Source organism: Vigna radiata, chromosome 8, assembly GCF_000741045.1.
Source record: "Vigna radiata var. radiata cultivar VC1973A chromosome 8, Vradiata_ver6, whole genome shotgun sequence".
Lineage (NCBI taxonomy): Eukaryota > Viridiplantae > Streptophyta > Magnoliopsida > Fabales > Fabaceae > Vigna > Vigna radiata.
The window spans coordinates 6986826-7012040 of NC_028358.1; the positions used below are offsets into that span (position 1 = coordinate 6986826).

Genomic DNA, 25215 nt, shown 5'->3' on the forward strand with positions numbered 1-25215 from the left:
CAAACCTGAGCAACAAACCTAGGAAATTGCTCTATATAAACTTCTTCCTCAAGATCACCGTGGAGGAAGGGATTTTTTATATCTAATTGATGAAATGGTCAGTGATGAATTGCTACCATTGAAAAGAAAAGACGAATAATAATAATCTTGGGCATAGGAGGGAAAATGTCACAATAATCATGGCCATAAACCTAAGTATATCCTTTAGCAAGTAATCGGGCTTTGAGCCGATGAACTTCACCATCCGGGCCGACTTTAATTGCATGCTCCCATAAACAACCAACTGCCTTTTTTTTGTGTGGAAGGGGCACGAGCTCCCAAGTATTACTATGGTTTTGAGCATGCATTTATGAAATCATGGCTTATTACAATCTAGGATGAACAAATGTTTTTTTTCACATTTATTGGTATAACCAAAGGGGACACCACGAATAAAAGAGAATAATAGGCATGCGACAATCTGTGATAGCTACGAAAATTATAAATGGGATAGGGGTTTCAAGTGAAACGATTACCTTTACTAAGAGCAATGGGCCAACTTGAATCATCGTCACTAAGAGTCATGGTATGAAGTGACGAGGGAGAAGAATCATCGTCACCAAGAGCATGCATTTCTGCATTCATGGCTTGTCACTATCTAGGATGAGTAAGTGTTTTTTTTTCACATTTTTTGGGTATAACCACAGAGGACACTAAAGATAAAAGAGAATAATAGTCAGGTGACAATATATGATAGCCAAGAAAATTATAAATGGGATATGGGTTTCGAAGGGAACAATTACCTTTTATAAGACCAATGGGCCAACTTAAATCATTGTCACCAAGAGTCATGGTATGAAGTGACGAGGGAGAAGAATTTGAAGCAGGGGATTTACCATTTTCTTGGAGACGTGGACTCTCCATCGAGGTCCTGTGTCGAAAAATATCAATATGTAGAGATGATGTTTCAAGAGGACTTGGATGGACAAAAACATTGGAAATATTGGACGCATCCATGGGAATAGGAAGGACTTGTTGGATGATATGAACATCTTGAACAAATGGAGAGAAGTAAGGAATATGTTCAAAGAATGTAACATTAGAAAACATGTAGTACTTGGTTTCAGGAGAATAACACCACTTCTAGAAATGTGATCAAAAGCACTCGAGTCAATTACCCATGAATTTTGACCTTCCATGGACTAAGAAATGTAAGTTGTTGATGTACTTAGATATTGAGATATCAAGGCCAATCGGTTAGGTTTTAATCGTAGATACTATTAATATTCATCCTCTATGAACTTGGAATTGGTAGTTTCAACAATAGAGATATTAGCAGTTTTGGAAGGAAAACCATGCAAGGAGTAATAATTCTCTTGGGTGTAACCCATCCTTTTACAGTATGTGCATTAAGAACGCCCCTGACCCCTACGTCCTCCACCTCTAGTGCCATGTCCTCCTTTTCCTCTTGTGGCAACCATGACAAATGGTTCCACTAGTTCCACGAGCTTTGAGTTTGAGGCACCAGGATACGAAGAAGGCGTATGGTCAAAGTTTCCATGGAAAGGACCTAATGACTGGTCAGAAGTTGATCTCTGATGTGATCAAAGTCTGAATGTAGGGAACAAAGGATCAACACCATATAATATTTGTCCAATTTCTTCTTCATCCTCCAAAGGTTTGACTTCCGTAAACATCCTCGGTTCTTCGATAGCAGATTGGGCTTCAGTCATGAAGGATATCATATCATGGTCTGCCATTTTAAGATAGGCAAGCTTATTTGCCATAGAGTCGTTGAATATCATTTGAATAGATGTTTTGAGCTTTCTTCCAATAGGAATAACAAGTTTTAAAAGCTTTAAGGGACATAAGAAGTCTTTGTTCCACTAATTGCCATAATATGGCACACAATTGGAAATTTGTTTGTTTCCACTGGTCTACTTTTTCAGTAGGCACATGGCTTCCATCTTGTTAAAGGTGATCACAATGTCCTTGAAAAAAAAAACACATCTCAACAGCAACAGACCAAGATAAATAGTTTTTCCCATTTAGCTTCTCAAAAGTAATTGAGGGACTTCCTGAAAAAGAAATAACACTTCTAGTAGCCATTTTAGATGAAAAATAAAAATTGAGGGAGCACGAAAACGGAAAACACTAAGGCTTTTTCCTTCAAGGGTAGCTTCAAACTCCACTGAAATGAAGTTTTGAGGGTCAGAGTAGAGGAGGGACAGATGACAACTATGGAAGTGGCATAATAACGTTCCAATGAGCATAAGGCGACCTGGGAGCAGTGAACAAAGACGGTGCGTGTGGTAGCAAACTGGCCCTCAACACCAATGGGGTTGGTCGTCGCTCGAAGAGGAGATCCATATATGGTGGTCGCTGGAAGAAACTATAATGATGTAATGACCGAAAACGACTACAGAGAATAGTGAACTGTGACAAACCAACATAGAAAAAAGGTTAATAGTGTTAGACGACTTTAACTTGAAGTGGACAGCTGTAGAAAGGAGCTGGACAACGACAAATGATGTTGGATAGATGCAGACAACAATAACACTCATAATAAATAAGACAAAACAGAAATCAGAACGAGATCGATCTACTCTAATACCAACTTAAGAATAAAACAAAAAGAAATATATTTCTAAAAACTTAATAAACCTCTCTCATATTATATATATATATATATATATATATATATATATATATATATATTTCAACAAACCTTAAAAATAAAGAAACGAAATTAAATCAATTGAATAAGGTTTGTTGAAATATATATATATTTTGTGCCTTGAGGCAGCAGTCTTCAGTGCGGCCGCGGTTGTGGGAAGTCGACTCGACAGTATGCAATTTCTTTGACCTTATACTTCTCCATTTTTTCCTCCATTGCCTACTCATTACCCATATGCTTTGCAAAAGTAGAACAAAAAGCTACCAAAAGTTTTTTTTTTCTTTTCTTGTGATTGTTTTTGCATTTGTATCCATTGATAAGCTTGAGTTCTACTTCACTTTTGTCATGCCCATGTAGAAAAATTGGAAAAGAAATGTTTTTTCTGTAACGGGTCTCTCTGATTTTCTCACTGTTTAGTGATTTTATTCCAGAAAAATCAAACGGGATTTGGGAAATGGCTACTGCAAGAGGGTTGGTCCTGTCACGTCCTGTTACTTTTGTGACCGGAAATGCCAAAAAGCTTGAAGAAGTTCGTGCCATCTTGGGGAATTCCCTTCCTTTCCAGTCGCTCAAAATTGATTGTAATAATAATAGTCACTCTTCCCCTTTTCCTTTTAAATTACTTTTTCCATCTTGAGTTGTTTATTCTTTCCCTCTACTTGTCTATTTTGTTGAGACGTTTAGGGTGTGTTTTTGTTTTCTAATTTCAAAGGCTGTTTTTAGGATTGAAAAATGCAACTAAAGAAAGTTTCTCGAACCACTAGTGTGTTGGGTGGAGGAAGGGGTATAACAGAGTGCGGAAAACACAGAGCAAGATACAAGTGGGAGAAGAAAAAAAGAAATGAGAAAACATCTTTTAACTGCTTCTACTTTTTTGGTTTTGAAACACTTGTTTTGAAAACAATTTTCAAAACTTTATTCATTTTTTACTAAGAATTTGGTTGGTCAGTGGTGTGAAATTGTTTTAGAAAAACAACTTTTAGAATTGATACGTGAGAAGTGAATCAAAGGGACAATTATTTTGTGTTCAGTTGCCTTTCTTGCTTGATAATTCTTCTTAGAGTTTGTTTTTCCATGCTTTTGATATCAAGTGCCCGAGTTGCAAGGAGAGCCTGAAGATATCTCTAAAGAGAAGGCTCGAATGGCTGCCCTTCAGGTACCTTGTTATAATTTTTTCTCAAATATGCTTGGCCTTGTGCGATTTTAAGTTGTCTTTCTGCTTTTTATTGTTTTTATACTTTTTTTTACGGTGTATGCTTAGGTGAATGGACCTGTGTTGGTTGAAGACACTTGTCTCTGCTTCAATGCCTTGAAGGGTCTTCCAGGTGGATATTATTTTGTGTTTTTTATGCAATGAAAGCTGGCATTATTATACAACCTGACTGATATTGATTGACTGTTTTACACTTTTTCAGGGCCTTACATGTAAGTTCATTTTCACCCTTAACCATTGTACTCAGTGAACATTACCCCCTTTTGTTGTCATAATTTATTCAAGCCCTCATATTACTGTTATTCATTTATGTTTTAGTTTTTTAGCATGAAACTGATGTAGAAAAGTACAAGAAGCAGATCGTTTCTTAAAATAGGCTGAAACTATGGTAGGAAACTGATGATGATAAATATTAGAGAATAGTTTTTCTTTCTTCTATATATATATATATATACATATTAGGTCATTTTGTATTTTTGGTCTTGGCGTATCTTTCTTGTGCTGAGACAGTTTGAAATAAGAAGGTAGGTTGAGAGAGCGTTAGTGACAGAGAATGATCTTGTGATTTGGGTGAAATTGGGTCTTTGGGCTTTGGGCGGCATAGATCCTTAAACCCTGTTTTCTGTCCAGTAATTTGGTGACTTCTCCTCACCATTATTCTCTAATGAAGTACCAAGTATATTTCATTCCCACTAAATGGTGTTGACTCTAGGGATTCTAGTCTGCCATTGTGCATGATCCTTATTTTTAGGTATATGGAGCTTGATTTGCTCTATATCCTCTTTAATAGTCTCGAACCTTTTTTTTAGGGTTTTTCTTTAATCTTCATTAAGGGGATATTGGTGTATGTTGTATCCTCACATTTTTTCAACACATCTATATTTCATCATTTTATACTGCAAAACCACCACCTTAAGCAATCTTTCCTCCATAGGATCCAGGTCTTGGTATGGTCACTCCTTTGACCATGCCAAGTTTGTGTTCAAATAATGGTATAACCTTTCTCTAATAATTGAGCAACAAATTTTGAATAATCTCATGAACATATGGGACATCAAAAATTAAAATCAAACCTGGGTGACTGTTAATTGTAGCTGTTCATATAACTTTCATAGCAATATGTTCTCCATTTCCAATTCTTACTTTCGAAAGGACAAATGTGTTGAGCTCTTTGAAGAGCTCTTAATCATGAGTCACACGGTTTGTACAACTACTACCTAAAGTTAACCTTTTTGTGGAGTTATTGGTTGTAAAGCATGATATTGCAAATCTAGTTAATCCTTTGCAACCTTGTGATAGGATGCTTGGTGGAGTATTTAAGTGTTTAGTTCTCCCTCCTTAATATTGGCTTTTGAGGGTGGGTTCCCCAAGTGCTTGGGTACTTATCAATTAGTATTAGAGCTGGTAATCAATGTCTAGGAAAGGGCTTCTTACGAGCATTTCTGACTGGTGGAGGGTGTTGATGCATGAGGGTGTTGAGTGAGGTGTCATCGAGTAAAGTGTCATAGTGTGAAAGTGGTCGAGACGTTGCCTCTTAGGGCCAATGCTTTATAGGAACTTTGGTATTATGGTGTGCCCAAGTCCCCCATCAAATAGTATTGGTGGAGTATTTAAGTGTTTGTTTCTCCTCATTAATAGCTAATAATATTGCCCCGATCCTTTCTCAGTTCACAAACTTAATTTCAACATATCACTTAGACTCACCCAAAAGCGTCTTACCCGAACGGAATGCACATATCCTCCACTGATCAGAGACTGACAACTTACTATAATACCAATTGATAAGTACCCCAAGTACATAGGAACCCACCCTCAAAAGATAATATTAAGGGAGAAGAACCAAACATTATACTACTTGAGGTGAGATTCCCAGTTCCTCTCACCTTGACAACTTCTTGTTAATGTTGAGACTTGTATATCTTTTTCATATTTCCCACTTGACCACACTTGTGGAATTTCATATTTGGCCTCAGATAACACTTGTTGCATGGGTGACTATTTCTCTTGCAATGTGGACAAGGTGAAAATACACATGTATTGTTGTTTTGGTTCTATTCATAACCTTTGTAGTTGTTGGCATAGAAAGCTCCTTTTACAAATATTTCTTGCCTCCTTAGTTCTTGTGTCTGTAGTTCATTCAACAATTCTGCCAGTAATACTTGATGAATCCCCTGATATTGATTATGCCGAGAAGCTTGTTGGATTATTCCTTAATTGTTTCTGATTCCTTCATTCTCTGCATCTCAAATTCCTGTGTCAAGTTCACCTCTTGCATCCTTTTCATTGGATGTGATTGTACTCTTGGATGTTTTCAGTGTCATTATTCTGGTCAACAAAATCAATGATATTGCTGGCAAACAGGGTTGTTCTTGCTTTTGATTTTCTTGGCTTCCTCTCTATGGGTTTTGATTTGAGCATTTTCTATCTGATAGGGTTGAAACTTCGTACTCATCTTCAATGACTTCCCTTAGAGTGTAGATCATTGTCATTGAATATTGAATGTAATATTCAATTTTGCATTTCCTTTTAATATTTATGTAATATTCTCATCCATGTAGGTCATTGTCATTGAATATTGAATGTAGAAATATTCATCTGAATTCTTTTAAGCTTTAGTGTCTACACAATTTCGGGATCATTAGTGTTAGATATTGTGTTTATTTCATTTACATGTTCATTTGTATTTGGGCTTAGCCCACACTCTTATTATTATAAATACATTACCCTATGTGTATACACAGACACATAAGGGAGATTTCCCCTCATCTCTTAATTAGCATTTAGCAAGTGAGATTTTTTAGATTCATGATCAGTAATTGATAATGATTATTGTCTAATTTCATTGATGTATGATGCAGCAAATGGTTTCTGCAGAAGATTGGCCATGAAGGTTGTAACTAAACTGCATAATTTTGGATAAGTTTTCAATTTTTCAGTACATGTTTTCAGGAATAAGGATATCCCACAAAATTTGATTTACTGATTCCTCGTGTTCATTTTCCAGGTCTCAACAATTTGCTGATGGCATATGATGATAAATCAGCATTTGCCTTATGTGTATTTTCCTTTGCGGCAGGTCCAGATAGTGAACCTATCACATTTTCTGGAAAAACTCCGGTATCTCTTTGAATCCCTTTAATACATAATTACAAATTCATATTTTGTTGAGTCTGAATTAGATATCTGAGGATGATTGATGTATGAGAGTGTAACTAACACCTTTTTGTGGTGCATGGTAATGTTAGGGGAAGATTGTTCCTCCAAGAGGGCCTAATGATTTTGGATGGGATCCTATTTTTGAACCTGAAGGCTATGATCAAACGTATTTCAATCCCTTCTTTCATGCCATTTTCCTTTCAAACGTTTAATAGTTTCTTGCAAAACCTAATTACTCCCATTTACACTTTGTAGCTATGCAGAAATGCCCAAAGAAGAAAAGAACAAAATTTCCCACCGCTCCAAATCTCTTGCATTGCTCAAATCTCATTTTGCAGAAGCTGGTTATACTTTTCAGATCAATAACGTCTGAAATCTCATTTGCACACTTCAAAGGGATTTTTTAACACTACCAAATATGACACATCGAGTTTCATTGAAGGAATTCTTCCCAAATCGATTAGATTATGTTTCCTTATGGTTATAAATCTAAAAAGATTAATAAAATCCATTAAAATCTCCGTTTTATTATTAATATCATCATTTAGATTGTACACATTTTATTTTCTATTCTTTTCTTTAAATAATTTTTTTTTTAAATTAAAATAAGTATATTATCAATTTTAGTTTTTGCAGATACTTTTTTTATTTCTTTTTTCAATTTGATTTTCTTTTAAATTTAGAAACTATCTACAATAAAATAGTAAATATATCAATTTTAGTTTTTGCACATTTTTTTTTTCAATTTGATTTTCTTTTAAATTTAGAAACTATCTACTATAAAATAGTAAAAAAATTATAATAATAATTTTATTATTTTTGTTATAAATGCATATGTTTACACTGGTGTGTTATAAAGATGTTAATAAATCGTTACAACAGTTGTATTAACATGCTTAATTTTAAGAATATAAAGAATAAGGTCTTACCGAAAACTATGTAGTAATTAATATTTATTTTAAACCATGTCATTGTTTTTTTCATTAAAATAAGTTAACGGTAAACACTAATTTTAAAAATTGAGGAAAAAACATTATAGTAAATATGATCAATAGTTTTATAGATATTAATGTTGAACGAAGTTGGTAAGTACTTAATACTATGATTTATTTAAATTTACAACAAATAGTTTTGAACTATAAAATTTAAAATAATTAATTAATTAAAATAAACTAATTAAATAAATATATCAAAATAAAATGTGTAACAGAAATAAACCAGTCCAAAAAACATTTATTCTAAGATTTTCCAATTCTGAAAATGAATAACTGTTTTCCTTCTTTGTGTTGTGAAAATACTTAACAAAACATATATTATAATATATTACACTAATGAATTTTTTAAGGAGACAAATTATAGTTTCTAAACTTTTTTTTTCTAAATTTTCAAAAGTGTGTGTGTCTATATATACATTATTTCTCAAAATTTAATTTAAAAGTTTTAATTCTTAAAGCTATTTTATTTTATTACTTTTTTAAATTTTCAATCAAACTCTGCAGTAGAATCGGGAGATAATTATTTGGTGGCACCGACATGAATGAAGTGTAGCAAAATACATACATTTCATGTTTTCATGGCATTTATTGAGTTCAAGATCTGAAGAATAAATTGCATTGTTGTTGAATTTTGTGTGTTTCATGACAAATTGACTACACTTTTGTTTCTTCCTGAAATGCTTGTATCTTGCTTCTTTTCTGTATTGTGAAGATTTTCTCTGTCTTTAAATATTATTTACAAGAGTTTTCATGGCATTTTTTACAAGAGTTCTTTTTTTAAAAAAAAAATGCATTATGTTTAAAAAATTCATACTTGGGTAATTTTTTACCTAAGTATCACATAACTAAACCATTTTAAGACAAAAAAAAAAATATTATTTTTAAATGATATGCTATGTGGGCATGCAAATATTTAAAGTTTTTTTATGAAAAGTAATTATAAGTAAAATCGAGAAATAGATTAAAAAGCATATAAAGTGTTGAGAGTTATGAAGAAAATGAGTCGTCCATGAATGTTTTGGGCAGTGTCCACTGAAAATGAATGTGTACTTAGAAAAATGGAACAACGAAAGTCAGACACAGAGCCAACCTTGCAAAACTCGAGAAAGACACGCTCGTTTTGTCGGTATTGCTATTTTCAAGATCTTACATTGCATTTTCGTTACGTTTCTTAACCCATGTTTTTTTACTTACCAACATTCTTAGATCTTCTTCATTCCAACACTAATGTAGAGATCAACATCTAAACACTGTTAAAAAATTTAGTGGAAGATTGTTAGCTAAGTGTGAATAGGAAAAAAAATTAAATATGTGTATAGTTTCTAAATTTAGATACAAAATTAAAATTTGTTATTTTTAAATTTTGATATACTTTTATATTTGTTTTTTATTTTTAATAAATAGATACTGGTATTTTTTAATCTAATAACGATGATTAATCTTTTAATATGTTACATGACAATCGAGATTGATATTTTGTAAAAGTGGGTAAAATGAACTCTAGAGTTAAAAGACAGTAAATAAAAAGTAGTTTTTTTTAATTAAATTGATATGAAAATTAATTTTATACAAATTAAATTGAATTATTTTTTTTATCAAACATTAAATTATATAGAAATTTGTTTTTTATTTTGATACACACCACAATTATGAGTCGGGTTAGAGTAGGCTAAAGGTTGAGAAGAGTCGAGTCAAACCGAAGGTTGAGACAAGTCGATTTGATCCAAGTTAGAAATGAATCAGATCAAAGGTTAAGGTCCAGTCAAATGTCGAGACAAATCAGGTCAGATTTAAGGTCGAGACAGGTTTGGAAGGACTAAAGGTCAAGACGGGCCAATATAAACCATAGTTCGAAACAAGTCAAGTCAAATTAAAAGTTGAGACAAGCCAAGTTAGACAAAATGTTGAAACGACCCCGACTGAAATTCGTTCTGGATAGTCACAATCGAAACATGATAGAGTCAATCTCGATTGAAATTCGGTCGAGTCAACCCCAGGCGAAAGTCTGTCGAATTCGACCAAAACTTGATCGAGTCGGTATCGACCAAAATTTGACCTAATCGACCCTAGACGAAAATTGGTCAAATTCAATCAAATCAACTTCAACCTAATTAGGCCACGTCGACCTTGGCCGAATTAGGCTGGTCGACCTTGGTTGAATTAGGTCGAGTTGGCCACGAGAGAAGTCATTTGAATTAGTCTTGATCAAATTCGATCAAGTTGACCTCTACAAAAAATCGATTGAATCCAGTTGAATCAACTCATGCCAAGAGTCAATTAAAGGCTACCAAGTTAGTCCTGACCAAAGTTGGGATGAGTTAGTAATTTCTAAACTAAATTATAATTTTAGAGACTCTCAAATAAGTAAAAGATTTAAAACAAACTAGTTTTAAGTTAATAAGTAGTTAGCCGAACTACAACTCTAAGTGTGTGTTCACTTGGGGGTGATTAGGGGAGATGGTTTGGGGGGGAGTGATTGAGTGGATTTGAGAGGATTTGAGGGTGATTTTTTTTGTGTTTACTTGAGTGGATTTGAAGGTAAATGAGAGTGGATTTCGGGTTGAAGTTTGTAAAAATTAGTGTAGGATTTGATTGATGTGATAAATAAAAAACATTTGTTTAATAGATAAAAATTAAAGATTACCAAAATACCCTTAGATATTAATGTAATATAAAATTATAATTTTTTTATGTTATATTTATAAAAAATTAACATTAATTACTGAAATAAATTTTAATATTGTACTACCGATTTAATTAAAAGAATCATAAAAAAAAATTAGAAGATTACAATACATAATTTCATAAGAACAAAATGGTATTAAATTATTTAAATAATGTTTTTAATCAAATTGAAGTATGTAGTAGTGTATTCGATTACATCCAGTCTTGTAACCGAATACAACATTCATTTTAAATAAAAGGTGATGGCATTTGACGAAAAGGCAGAGGGCAACAATGACATTTCTCAATAAATCAGCTTAAATCGTAACATTTCAGTGAGATATCAGAAAGGCATCAATCCCGCAAATCATCTCAAACTCTTCCTCGCTAATCACTCGAAACGAACACAAATATCTCGCAAATCGTCACTCGCAAATCGTCACTCGCAAATTCTTTTAAACAGTAATTTCTACTCATATAAACACAGTGTAAAAATTCAATTTTTTTAAATTAAACTATAAAATAGTATAAAATTCAGTTTTCATTATAAACATTTCAATATTTTTTATATAAGAGTATAATTCATTAATAATTCAATGCACTTCACTTAATTTTTCTCACTTCTAAAAATTTCACTTTGAACAACAAATCAAACACTATTTTATATATAAAAAAATTAACACAATTGGATTAAAAATATTATATTCATTTATTTTTAAAATTTGAAAACTAAATTATATCAAAATTTAACACAAAAATAATTTCAATTTTACATCAAATATTTAAATACTTTAAAACATATATGAAAAAAAGAAATATTCATGAATCTATCATAATTTGTTAATTATACTCAAGTTCAATTGAAGTTAAATAATAAAAAAAAAATAACTCACATACAAATTAACATGTTTAATAATAAATTTCAAAATATCTCTATGAAAGAATGTATTGAGTTTAGATATTATAAAAAAGTAACATCATTACAACTCGCACCAGTAAAACACATTTACATTAACGAAAAACACAAAAAAATAAATACAAAAGTGTTTCTCATTAATAAATAAAGAAGTTACTTAAGCAATACTATCAAACATTCTCAAACTCAATAGAAGTTAAAAAAAACTAAATAATAATACGGTACTGAGTATATTAACTAGTGTTTTAAGGCATCGATTAAGATATAATTAATGATCATTAATTTCATTATATTTATGTTAATATCTGAAACAATTAATTCTGCTAATTAAAAATAGGATACTTTTTAAGGTATAATTGATGATATTTAATTCCACTACGTTTATGTTAAAATTTGGAATAATTAACTCTACTGATTAAAATAATATAAATTGATATAATGGATTTTCTAAAGACAAAAAAAATATATATATTCTTTTGTCCTTTAAACTCAAAACAAGCACTTAAGAATTTCTAACATTTTTACCAAGAAACAAGTAAAAATATCTCTGATTGAAAACAGTCTCTTTTGAAATTACTAGCCTTTTTCAAATTCTTCTGTGACGAAAATATTACACATTTTTATAGAAATTTTTTCCTTTCTACATATTGTTTTTTGTCACTCCTTCAAATTAATTTTCTTTATTTGTTTTGAATAAGCCTGAATGATAAATTTTAGTGTGCATCAAATAAATTATCAACACTTATGAATATTTTTGTTCTCTAAATAAAGTAAAATTGCATTAATTATTATTGAGGTCAAAATTCATTTAATGTCACAATTAACTATGAACTTTTATAAAAGTAAATTTGCATTATTAATTATTCTTAAACAATGTCCAAACCCATATAATAAAAACTACACTTGAGAGTCTATTAGAAAGGTTTAAGCACTTTTTACTAATACAAGAGTGACTTATTATATCTGTCTAATTAGTCTAATTATGTATGACAAAAGGCAACACACACAAAATTACTGATTGCGTATTTGTAATTAAATGTTTAATATATACGTATATATCAAAATTTACCTAAGACCAAAGAGTCAATGATAATTATTCTATTCAGAAGAGTTTGAAGGTATAGTAGTTCTGTTTTATTTAAACAAAAATCATTTCATTAAAAAAAAGTTATTTCATTTAATCTCGCATTAAACTATCAAGTTTTTCACATATTAGACATACAAATTCATCATAGGAATTTTTTTTAATAATTATTTAAACTATCAAGTTTTTCACATTTTAAATATTTTTTAAAAATAAATTTAAAATAGATAAATAAAATAATAACACATATCTTATTATTAAAAAAATTGTTAAAAGAGTTGTTAAAATATGGTGATCTTCGAAATAATAACAACAATAATCATTAGTTATCATTTATAGAAAAAAAAAATTGTTTTCTTGAAATGCAAAATACGATAGTTTGGAAAGTGTGTAAAATTTTCTTGAGCCCCTCAATCTCACTAAAAGTTGACTACCATACAATTCTAGTGAATATTGAAGCAACAAATATAGCATTAAAAAATAAAATATATTTTTAGGGCAATACTTAAATAATAATATTAACATTAATAAAGCAAAATTAGAAACACTAAAAAAATTTAATAATTTAGAACTAAAAAAGTAATGAGGGATACCTTCTTAACACGAAAGGCTTATTAGAGAATGTGTGTCTGACTTGTTTGACCTTTTGAACTTTGAATGCCCTTCTTAAGGGTAGTATTGATTGAAGCTTTTTCTTTGTGGGACCATTAGGCCTACGATTAGGACTAGGACTACCCTTTAACGTTGTCGGTGCATCGAATTTAGATTCATTATTCCCTTTTTCTATCCTTCTCCTGAAAATTACCATTGGATTGAAACTTTGCAACATGGGTCAAATGTTGCCAATGACATAACTTTTTCTTACTAAATACATACCATTACATTTTTAAACAGACAACTTTTCTTTCTATGTTTCTACCTATTAAATTCACTCTCCACTGTTACAACTCTCACCATAGAAAAATAAAATTTAAAATAATAAAATATGAAATGGACTTTTTCTATTTTAAATCGAACTTATATTTTTTATACAACAACATTCTTTATGTTACCGGATTAGGATTTTTTATATTTAAAAATGTTATACCTATAAATAACTCTCAACTTTAAACTCTGAAACATTTAAATACTGACTCACTTTGGACATATTTCCATAAAAACATCATCTTTATGAATATCAAAAACTATCTCTTAAAATAGTAAAATATTGAAGATTTGAATTTGGGATTATTGATGAATAAATTTATTAAGGTGTTTGATAATGAACATTTGTTGTCTTATATTTTGAATGGAAAACTAAAAACACACAATATTTAGAAACACAAATTGACGGCCAGACATTAGTTCGTACCATTTTTGGAAGGATAAAGAAAATGTTTAATTCAAGCACGTCTTAAGAAAAGATTTTACATACCAATAATACTTAGATATATATCATACTATGTCATTCATTATATCATATAACATTTCATTCACTATTCATCTTTCTCAAAATATCATCATTTAGAATCTAAACTTTATCACTGATAAACTCAATTGGGGTCATTTAATTAAAAATCTTATAGTGTAAATAGAAAATCATAGTGTCAAGTTCTTCGAGTGGTTATTGGAAGAATCAAAATACTATATTAGAATTCTGACAAGTTTCAAACCATGAATCAGTTATATGTAAAACATCTNATAATGATGGATATGTGTATCTTTTTCTTAGAAAATGAGTGATCCATATACAAAATATCCAATATCAGTTTCAAATAAAAAACTTTAAAGAAAACAAAATTAAGTGTTTCTGTTTGTATATTAGTGATTGGACTATTGATTCCTTAAAGATGTTTATGCAATTGTGAGTGGATTAGCAAAGAAAAAGTGGATAGGAAAGTGAATGGAGAAGTTTGGTATCTGAAAACCAATATGATNTGTAACCTAAATTTGGGGAAGAAGTAGCCACATGGCCTATGGGTCCTATCTCACATGCAGGGGAGATATAGTCTTTATTATAAATCTAACCATGTGCATTCATCACTCATCACTGTCTCTCTTTAGCACTCTCCATTGCACTCTCTCCGCAGGCATTTACTACCTCCTTCCAACCACTTCTCACAGCCCACAATACAGACAAAGACATTTTAACAATACTTTCATTCTACTAAAACTTCCTCTCATACATTGCTTCAGTTCATAGCCTCATGTCAATACTTGGAGTTAGTGTATCTTGCTTTTCTCAGTGACTTTTTGTGGAGAGTAGTCATTACCCTCCAGCTACAATTCTCCACCTNTGTTACTGTCATTAGATATTTCAATAAATCTGATATAATATTAGTCATTTTTAAGGCTAAATGAATTTGATTACAAGTAATCATTCACATAAACTTGGGACATTAACATTTAAATTTGTTTTGTAAACAGTCTAATGAGATTATTGAAGTGTATCATAATTAACTGTTGCGAGAATTCTAAAAGATGATCCTTTTTTCTTTTGTGGAGGGTAGGTTTACCTTTTCAATTGTTTCACAAGCATTGCTTTGTGTACATAGGAAAAATTGAGGACAAAGGTAAATGTAGAACGATACTTTAAAATGATGGCATGTCTTGTTCGGTATTTCAGCCATGATAATGAGAAAGGCAGGGAAATATCTTAAGAATTTGCTAGTTAACATTAAGGGGAGGGGGGACAACTTAGGTAAAGGGGGTCATCATGTTAATTAGAAAGATAATGTTTAATGGAGTGCACATGAACGAATCCAACATGTTGGTAGAGAAACGAACACGGGAAGATATGTTTAATGATTTACAGCCATAATTGCATAACAAAAGCAAAGATTACTTCCATTGACAAGGAAAAAAAGGCTAAAAAAGTTGAGAAAGTTAAAAAGCAACACCACAGCTATTACAATTCCATAATCGTCATTGATAAAGTGTTTCCATATAACTCAACTTTGACAATCATGCTTTTGCTTGTATAATTAACTCAACAAAACAAATAGTAAAAAAATAACAAAAGGGAAAAATCATATATATATCTGGGCTCATTCAAATCCTATAAAAAAAAAAAAAAACTGAAAAAGACTGAACAGTATGTAAGGAGACATGATTTGACATTTGGAAAAATATGCATATAATTGGTGGTGGGTAAGGTTGATTTGATGAGATGAGATGAGATGAGCTGGGAAGGACCAAAGGGAAAGGCAAAAATTGAAAGGGAAACAATGGATGGCGCTTCTGCACCTGCTCCTACAATTTTGCATTGTTTGTTTCAGCTGGAGCAAGTCGAGCAGCTAAGGTTGACCAACAGCAAAACACACAATGTGGCAATGAGGTAACATAAACCATATTGACATGTGTAATTAATGTACACTTGCCAAGAATGCAGGATTACGACGGAGTTCTGAGGAAAGCAATGGATATATGAGGATGTTCTACTATAATATGGTAAAAACTTAGAATCAAACACAAAAGAAAAATAATTGCTCTTTCATTCACATGGTTGGTGGTTGATATGTATGCTAGCACTGATGGCCTCTTTTGCAACCTAGTGCACCAGCATTGGAAGTCATGGAACCAACCATGGAAGAAGATTTGGCACCTAAGCTTGAGGCCCTGGCATAGCTGGCTGAGGCTCCGGCTCCTGATGGTGTGAAAAAGGCACCATTCAGCAACAAATCTCCCTCAGACCTCCAATTCCAACCCTTCCACTGACTTTCTGCTGTTTCCACTCTCTTAGTCACCTGTCAACACCAAGAATTTTTTTTCTCAATCAATTAGTGAAAGTGGCTTAACTAAAACGTCATCAATTTACAGCATCACATGGATTGATTGTCCTATTGTACCTCCTTTGCAAAAGGGTTAACAGGAGCATTGTATCGGTTTCCCTGGCTGTTAATGGTGGGGTTAGCACTTCCACCAATGGCATACATTTCCCAGTGAGTATAGTCATTGTTCACCACGTGAAAATATCCATGTCTACACCTGCATTATTCATGACCAGTCTTTTGTTAGATTAGATAATATAATATTCCACCTCTGATTTGAAATACATCATTGCAGGAGGGGACAAAATAGCCCTATCCAGTTGTTGATTAATGGCTACATCATCTGGTCCCGCACAACTAATTCGTCTAAAAAATTTGTGATTTCCTTAAACTGAAGAAGAAAGCTTACAAACAAAATTAATGCACCAAAGAGGGTCGCTGCGAGTCTGCCCATCCAGACCAACCAAACTTGTGGTTACATTTATTTGCATTTAAAGCACACAAAGAGGAAAACAAGCAAAGAGGTTTCAATGCAAAAAGTGATATTAAATATTACCGTGGCATTCTCTGGATAAGTCCCTCTCCGAAATGGTTGTATGCGATGGTCACTTGCATGAGCTTGTCTCTTGTGTAAGAGTCACTGTGGCCCAGCAGAATCACCTGAATTCGCAAAGAAATACAGACTTGATCAATGATTCAACAATGGAAAAAGTGCACTTTGACACAGGAAACGAGAGTGAAAGTACCTCATTGTGGTGAGTGAAGTGGTTGTTTGAAATAGTAATGGCTGTTGAGCCCAAGACAGCATCCACAAGGCCATCAGCACAGTGGGACAAGGAGTTGTGGTCAACCCAAATGTGGCTTGAGCTAAATATGGAGATGGCATCTCCATCAGCCATTGTCCTCCACCCAAAGTGGGTGGGGGAGCTCCTCACCATGGCATTTCCGGTAGGTACGCAGTCATGAATATGCAGGCCATGGATGATGACATTGGTAACAAACTGAATTGTGATACATGCCCCATTAGCAATGTGCACATTGGCTCCTCTTCCATCAATGGTCTTGAAGCTGTTCATGATTAGCTCTTGCTTCAACTGAATAACCATGTCCCTCTTGAACACAATCCACAAGGGCCTATCCTGTATCACAGCATGACGAAGAGTGCCAGGTTTGGGGTTCACAGGGTCATCATCCCTGGGGTCAGTCACAACATAGAACTTTCCATCGCGACCACCAATGGCATTTCTGCCGAATCCAATGCCACAATCTGCAAGACGCTTCCTGTTGCGCTGCCAGTTGGGGTCACAACGCCAGCAATCATCAATGGGGTTACCAGTTCCACAAGAGAAAAACCCCAGATTCCTTCTCTGTGTACTATTCTGGATGCTCCTGTAATATCAACAACATTGTTTTCTTAGTGCCATCATTGTCAAGCAACTATCTTTATTTTACGTTATCTTAACAAATACATAGTTTAATAAAATGCCAAGATCTGATACAAGTTGAACACATTTGGTGTTACAAATTGAACAACATTGCTTTCATGATGCCATTACTGTAATCATACACCCTTGTTAGGTGTGGTACAAGTTCTTTCAATCTAGACTAACCAATCAGTCCTCATGTAATTTCCAATTTTGTTTCCTTCAAACACTAACAGTTTAAAACCATGACTATGGGTTAAAAATTTAACACAATTTGTTTGCATATGCTCGTGTTAAATTCCTATGTGGCATGTATGTGAATGCAGACAAAATGTTCTCTGGCTTTTTGGATCCACAATAATTAGACCTCATCTAAATGAATAGAGTCAGCTAACGGGAATAAAATAAAGCAACTGGACACTACCCAAGATAAAACTTTTAGTAAATCTCCTTGAGCCTAGTGGAGGAAACAAAACGATGTCAAAATAATTTATCCATGTGACGAGTGAAGACAAAAGGAATTTTCCTAATTGTAACGGCTAAAAATTCTTGCCTTTTTTTCTGGAATAGAAGATATGGTAAATATGCTTTTCTGTCTTGACATGGATCTTACCCAAATATGCAACTGTGGCCACGTTGCGAGGAATCACTAACCAACACATGGTAAATTTTTATGCAAAAAACTCAATCCAAATATCAAGCACCGAAAATTTTGGTCAGAATTGCTAGAAGTAACTGTTTTTAATGGGAAAGAAAGAGTTGTACCCGAAAGTACAACACATTTATGAGGAAACATTCATTAATTTGCTTGTAGGCAAAGGGATTAGATTTATAATGGCATGTAAAAGCACCATGAGCGTGAAGAAGGGTATATCATGAGAAAGTGCATGTGACTGAAACATGAAAAGGAGAGAGAGAGAGACCATGACCGAAAACGTTTCTGGTTAGTGACAAGGTAATTTCCCAACTTGAGATGCCACAAAAGGGTCAAAAAGAAGAAAAGGTTAAGTCTTCAAAGTTTCAAATTGATTGAACTGTGGCAAAATCAGGAAAGTAAAGTGATTGAAAAAATGGGTGAGTTGGATAAATAGTTAGGTCTCAATTCTCAAGAGGGGAGTTATGAGTGCCACCAAAATGCCACGGCACACCACTATCCTACCCTCATTACACTCAATAGTCCCTACTCCCATGTGAATGAATAAATTAACAAAAACATATTAAAACATTATAGATCATTATAGGTTCATGTAATTTTGTCTTTTGCTTTAACTTATGTGCTTAGCTACGAAGGGACATTGTAAAAAGAAGGTTGGTCTGTGTCAGTGAAAATGAAGAGAGAGAGAAAGAAATAGAGACCCACATCTCAACCATTGAAACCACTTCCTCTGGGTTAGCCACTGCAGCTTGTTCATTTAACTTTTCAGCCTCCAGTGCCCTGAAAGAAACAGTTACAAGCACAGTCACAATCTTAAACAATAAATAAGCAAACAAACTACTAATTCAATGATTATATTATTTCACTAAGTAGGGTTAGTTATAGTTGTCTTATGACAACATTAAACTTTATATAATGAATCAATTTTTCTTTCAATAACAAATGTTTGACTTATTCACTAAATGTAAACATAGCAACAATAAATAAACTACACCTTTTGGTGAAATTGTAAGGAAAATTAATATATATATATATATATATATATATATATATATATATATATATATAAATAAAATACTTTATTGCAGTCGGCAACCGTGACCTGTTAACAAATGTCCTTTTTGTACTATATAATAAATTAAATATTTAATAAATACAAAAGGAGAAACAAATTGTTTTCCTTCAAAACAAATAAAGACTTATTTTAGAAAAAAAAATTGACAGCACAATGTTAAAATAAAATTAAAGGAGAATAAAAAACGCAACAGGGACACTTGTCGGTGAGAGATTTGAGTGAGTTCCGTGAATATATTTGCTCCGTAAAAAGTTAAAGTGAAAAAACAACAACTTGATAAAAGCCGTTAAGATAAAAATTTATTCACCTTATCCTCCGGATAATGACCAAAATACTCTTAAGAGAAGAAAATATTATAACACATTGGGAGGGTAGTTTTGGAAGAGGAAAAAAGTTTGTTGACGGTTAACCAACTCTTTAATGAGGTGGTGTGGGAGTTATTTTGCTTTTGCAGAATCCTCAAAGCAAACAGACACAGAGAAGAACGAACATAACCGAATAAACGATCCAGATCGAAGCATCAACGATTTTTCAACGGCTGTGATCGTTTGCTCGATCCAATGGCTGAGACTTAAAGTTCTAACTTAGAACACAAGGTCCAGATTAACCGGCGTTTCAAGAAAGAAAGAACACTAACCTCTCCGCCATTGACGAGTTCTGCAAGCTCGGCAACCTGTGTTTTTTCACTTCAACATTCCTATAGCCAAAACAAAAATGAAAAGGAAAAAATGTCTCAGAGCAAGATCTTCGTTTTCTCTCTGTTTTCACAAAAAACGAGTGTTTAACTTGAAAAGTAGAATTGAGATTTTCCTTTTCAAAAACCAAACAAGTCGCAATGTGTTTAGCTTTCTCTGGTTTGTAGTTAAAAGCTGTATAACAGTGGTAAATCCCACTTCAATTGTTTTCACATCAGAGATCGCACATTGCTTAAAAATAGAACCCAGAGAGTGCATATAAACGAGTTGCAACCCAAATCACACGAAGTTTCTTTTGGGGGTGAGAAAGTGATAAGAAACACTGTTTCAGTTTCGAAATCCACACAATGTAGCTAAAGCTAAACCAACCCAACACAGAACACATAGAAAAGAAGCTTCTGACACTGAAACAGAGTGTTTGTTTGTGTTGAGACCTGAGGTGAGAGATCTGCGGAGTGGTGGTGGCCATGGTTGCTTGTAGGTGAATGAACAGCGGCAGAAGGAAGAAAAAGAAGACCCACATGGAAGTAGAAGAAGAAGAAGAAGAAGAAACGACCGCCATTGCAGAAAGTTGAATTCTCTTCGCTCTTGTTGCTTTGGAGAGAATGAGAATGTTGAAGAGAAAAAGAAAGAGAGAGAGAGAGAAATGGAAGGAGTAGACTCAGAAGGACAGGTTCCAACATAACGGTTTTTTATAGACAGTAAACGAGAAACGCCAACCTTTTGACGGCGTTAGGTAACTGATCGTTTTTCTTGTTTGCGTGTTGGACGTCCGTCTGACGGCGTTATGGAAGAAAGTACTACTAGTGTTGTTTGTTGCTTTTAGCTTTAGCTTTATTTTCTTCTTCTATTTGTTTAACCCTTAGTGACTTTTTTACCCTCTCTCTCTCTCGCACGTGGGTGCAGTAGCTGTCACATGCCGTCGCAGGGTATGGTACTGTTACTAATTACTGATACTAACGCTAATACTAAGATCTAAAATCTCACATCAGCACCACGCACCACTTTCTCTCTTTTTACTTTCTACTTTTTTATTTCCCGCTTTATCCACCAGTCACTGCCCAACTAACTTCAAACGGTTTTTAATTTCTCTACAATATCATTGTGACTTAATAATTCACTTTTCTTTGTTTTCTTCCACTTTTCATTTCTTTTAAATTTTTTTTTTTTAATTTCGTTTGCCTTATCTATTACTTAAATTCGTGTTTTCAAGGCTTTGTTAACAGCAATGGGATTGCAAACCCCAAACCATAATGCTTATCTTTTAACTAAATATGATATCAAATATGGAAACTAACAAAATTCTCAAAAGAATACATATAAAAATTTACATAACTAAATAAAGTGTTTGGATGAGATGATTTAGAAAGTAATTTATTTATTTCAAAATTTTAAGTTTTTCTTATTAAAATAATTATAAAAAAATTGAAATTTAAGTAATTTTGAAGGGTGTTTTAAACGAATAAAATTAAGAATTTTAAATATTGTAGAAAAAATAAAAATTTAAAATTTTGTAATATGTTAATAAGTAACTAGAAATTGTTTTATTTATTGACTTGAGTTAATGGAGAGACAAACTAACTCAAATTTATGGATATGATGAGTCAAACCAAACTGAAGGTTGAGATAAGCCGGTTCGAGTTTAGGATCAAGATGAGTTAGAGTCAAGCTAAAGGTTGAGGGGTCAACTCGGACCAAAAGTTGATACATGTCAACTTGGACTAAAGGTCAAGACAAGTCACGAGCCTAAGATCAAGTCGTGTTTATTCGAGTCGAAGGTTGACATGAATCGTCTCAAGCCTAAGGTCAAGACAAGTCGCCTAAACCAAAGGTTGAGTAGGGAGTCGAGTTAGTTCGGGTCCAATGTCGAGACGAGTCGACCAGTGCTAAAAATCAAGACAATTCGACCTAAGTCGAAGGTTGTGACAAGTCAACCAAGGTCAAGACTCGAGGCTCGAGATGATTTAGCTAAGCTAAAGGTCAAATCGAGTTAAGCTGGTCAATATCAATGATCGAGTTGAGTCGACTCAGGTCAATGGTCGAACAAGGTTAGTTTGGATCAATGATTAAGACAAGGTGTAGGTTGACACAACCGGTATCGTCAAGTCGCGCAGCAGAATAAAATAAGTGGAAAGCGTGTTATAGTCACAAATCAAGTTACGATGGTCCGTTTTTAGAAAATTAGTTTTCTTAGAGAAATTTTATTGAATAGTTGATGTGCGAAATTATAAAGAGTGTACGGAGTGGAAAAAATTCACACACATAACTTTTATACTGGTTCAAATCAAAAGATTCTACGTCCAGTTGTTAATCACTATAAAAAGTGATTAACGTTTTCACTAAAAATCAGTTTCGCAGATTTACAAAAAGTGAATATGAATATAATGATAAAACCTTCCTTCGACTAATGAACCGGAAGGAAGCTTCCTTCGACCAACGTACTGGAAAAATGCAGAAACAATCTTCCTTCGACCAACGAACCGTAAGATAGCAGCTTTGCCAACACGAAGAGAATCGCTCCGATCTTTTACACACAAAACACGAGCTTCTCCTATTCACGAGACCAGACAATGAAATGAACTAGCTTTTTGGAACTTCCTCAGAGATACTGTAAGGGTTTAGAACACTTATATATTGTCTACAGGTCTGAATTTGAAAATACACATTACAATTGCTAGTGATAATCGATTATTACAAGTTATAATCGATTATTCAAGTCCATTACAGGGTTTTTCAAAAAGTGATAATCGATTATTCCGAGGAATAATTTATTATTCCAAAGACTTGGGCATTTCTCATTAGAACCTGTGATAATCGATTATTTGGAGCAATAATCGATTATTCCAGAGTGAAATGGTTTTTCAAGAAAGCTCAAGATAATCGATTATTCCAACACATGATCGATTATATGCGTAACTTTTCTAGAGATACGAAATTTCTAAGTTTCACACGTTTAAACTCTTTCCTAATATATTTGCAAACTACTAAAGTGCTTTTAAAACAATTTTAACTTGATTCTTTGAGTTTTATCACTTGCAACATCATCAAAATCTTTTATCTACAAAGTACCAATGCTCCTCATTGGTAACATAAGGAATCCTAGGGCGAAGGTCGAGTTGACCTTCGTCAAAGTTCAAGCTAGATTGGTCTAGATTAAAGGTCGAATGGGTCGAAGATCGAGATGAGTCGACCAAAGCCAATGTTTGAGATGATTCCGCTTGGACTAATGATTGAGATGGCTCAATTGGGTCCAAGGTTGAGTTGATTCAGCCTAGACTAAGGGTTGAGCCTAGTCAGCCCAAAGTGAAGCTTCAATCGAGTTGACTTAGGCCGATGATCAAGCTGAGTCAATCTAGGTCAAAGGTTGAGATGATTTAGTCTAAACTAATGGTTAAGATGAGTCAATCCAAGGTGAAGGTTAAGTCAAGTCACCCAAATTAATGATCTAGCCGCGTTGACTTAGGTCATTGGTTAAGTTGAGTACCTCGAACCTAAAATTGAGTTGGGTTGTCCTAAACTGTTGGTCAAAATGAATCAATCGAATCAATGGTCGAGCTGAGTTGACCAATTAGAAAGTATAAACTACTCAACCCAGACTAAAGGTAGAATTAAGTTAGTCTTTCTCAAATGTTGAGACAAGTCACTTTGGATTGAATAATTAAGATGAGTTGATTCATATTGAAAGTAGAAATGAGTTATCTAAGTCAAATGTCAAGCTAAAATTAATCGGTCCAAATTGTAGATTATATGACATCTCATTCCATTTTAAAAACAAACTAACTCAAATCAAACTGAAAAATAAAATCAAATTATCCAAATATTTTAAAAATAAAATTTTATCTTAAAAGATAAATTAAAATTTATCCAAACAAAATCATTGAAATTTATGATATTACAAAATTTATATTCAACCTATTTAGTAAATGAAGTAGAATTATTAGTGTGACGATGTTCCTTAAAAAAAAATTAGGAAAGTCACAACTAGCTTCCAGGAAACCTAATAAATAAAACATATCATTATTAACTTATATTAGTAGAGATTAAGTTATTAAGTTAAAATCTCACCTCAATGCATAAAAACCTATACATATCAACCATGAAAGAAAAGTGAAAACTTTATATATGCAAGAAATAAATATTTACTCAAAAATACAAGTTGATCTGTCTAATTGTCTTAAACTTTGTTATCTTCCAAAAATGTGGCATCTAATTAGAGAAAATATAAGAAATGATTTCATAATCTTAGAAAGTGGAGCGAATTAAAAAAAAATAAACTATCTTCCAAAATGTTTTCACACACATGAATAAAACACATTTTAGAATTTTAATTTTATTTTTATAAATCATCATTACTAAGCATAAAATTGCTCACTTAGAATTTGATTAATAGTATGTCAAATTGATTCTTAAAATTAATATAATATTAAAATAATATTTTAAATTATACATCCTCAACGCTTTACTTCTGGAAACTATCAACATATGTTACATTTTTTACTTCTGGATTTTTTCATTGCAGTACTAAATCATGTCCTATATCTTCTTTCTCTAATGCATAAAATACTCAATACCAAACCAAGCACAACATCAATATTTGGTAACCGTTATCTCATATCATAATGATTAATATTTCAAATTCATTTCAACACAACATATAATTATTTAAAATAATAAATATAATCTTTTTAATCTAATTACTATAATCTTATAATTATATTTATTATATCGATTTTCTATAACTAACTTCTTTAATATTCACACTAACTTCTACAACTAATTATATCGATTTTCTGTTATAACCGTTTTAATGGACTACGTAGAATTACCTTTTTTATACTACTTTTATACTAAAATTTCAATTTTAAGAAATAAAGTAATATTCTACGCTTTAATTTTATATAGTTTAAATTAATTTCCTTGATTTTAATTTGCC

At 32.6% G+C, this 25215-nt stretch overlaps 2 protein-coding genes across 3 annotated transcripts; one reads left to right on the plus strand and one right to left on the minus strand.

Annotated features, from left to right (window-relative positions):
- The first annotated feature begins 2752 nt into the window (after positions 1-2752).
- LOC106771124 (inosine triphosphate pyrophosphatase) lies at positions 2753-7503 on the plus strand. Its single transcript, XM_014657033.2, has 9 exons — positions 2753-2827; positions 3088-3237; positions 3748-3812; positions 3918-3981; positions 4072-4081; positions 6728-6759; positions 6874-6986; positions 7115-7191; positions 7281-7503. Exons 2-9 carry the CDS (start codon positions 3111-3113, stop codon positions 7396-7398), a joined length of 606 nt encoding a protein of 201 aa, XP_014512519.1. The 5' UTR covers positions 2753-2827; positions 3088-3110; the 3' UTR covers positions 7399-7503.
- Positions 7504-15532: 8029 nt separating this feature from the next.
- LOC106772070 (probable pectate lyase 8) lies at positions 15533-20958 on the minus strand. 2 transcript variants are annotated; one of them, XM_014658222.2, is made up of 7 exons: positions 20717-20957; positions 20225-20284; positions 19218-19292; positions 17180-17822; positions 16990-17093; positions 16512-16650; positions 15533-16409 (listed from the first exon to the last, which is right to left on the minus strand). In XM_014658222.2, exons 1-7 carry the CDS (start codon positions 20842-20844, stop codon positions 16188-16190), a joined length of 1371 nt encoding a protein of 456 aa, XP_014513708.1. In that variant the 5' UTR covers positions 20845-20957; the 3' UTR covers positions 15533-16187. The 2 variants fall into 2 exon arrangements, with proteins under 2 accessions (XP_014513708.1, XP_014513710.1); XM_014658224.2 differs by lacking the exon at positions 20225-20284 and having other exon boundaries at positions 20717-20958.
- Positions 20959-25215: the final 4257 nt, after the last annotated feature.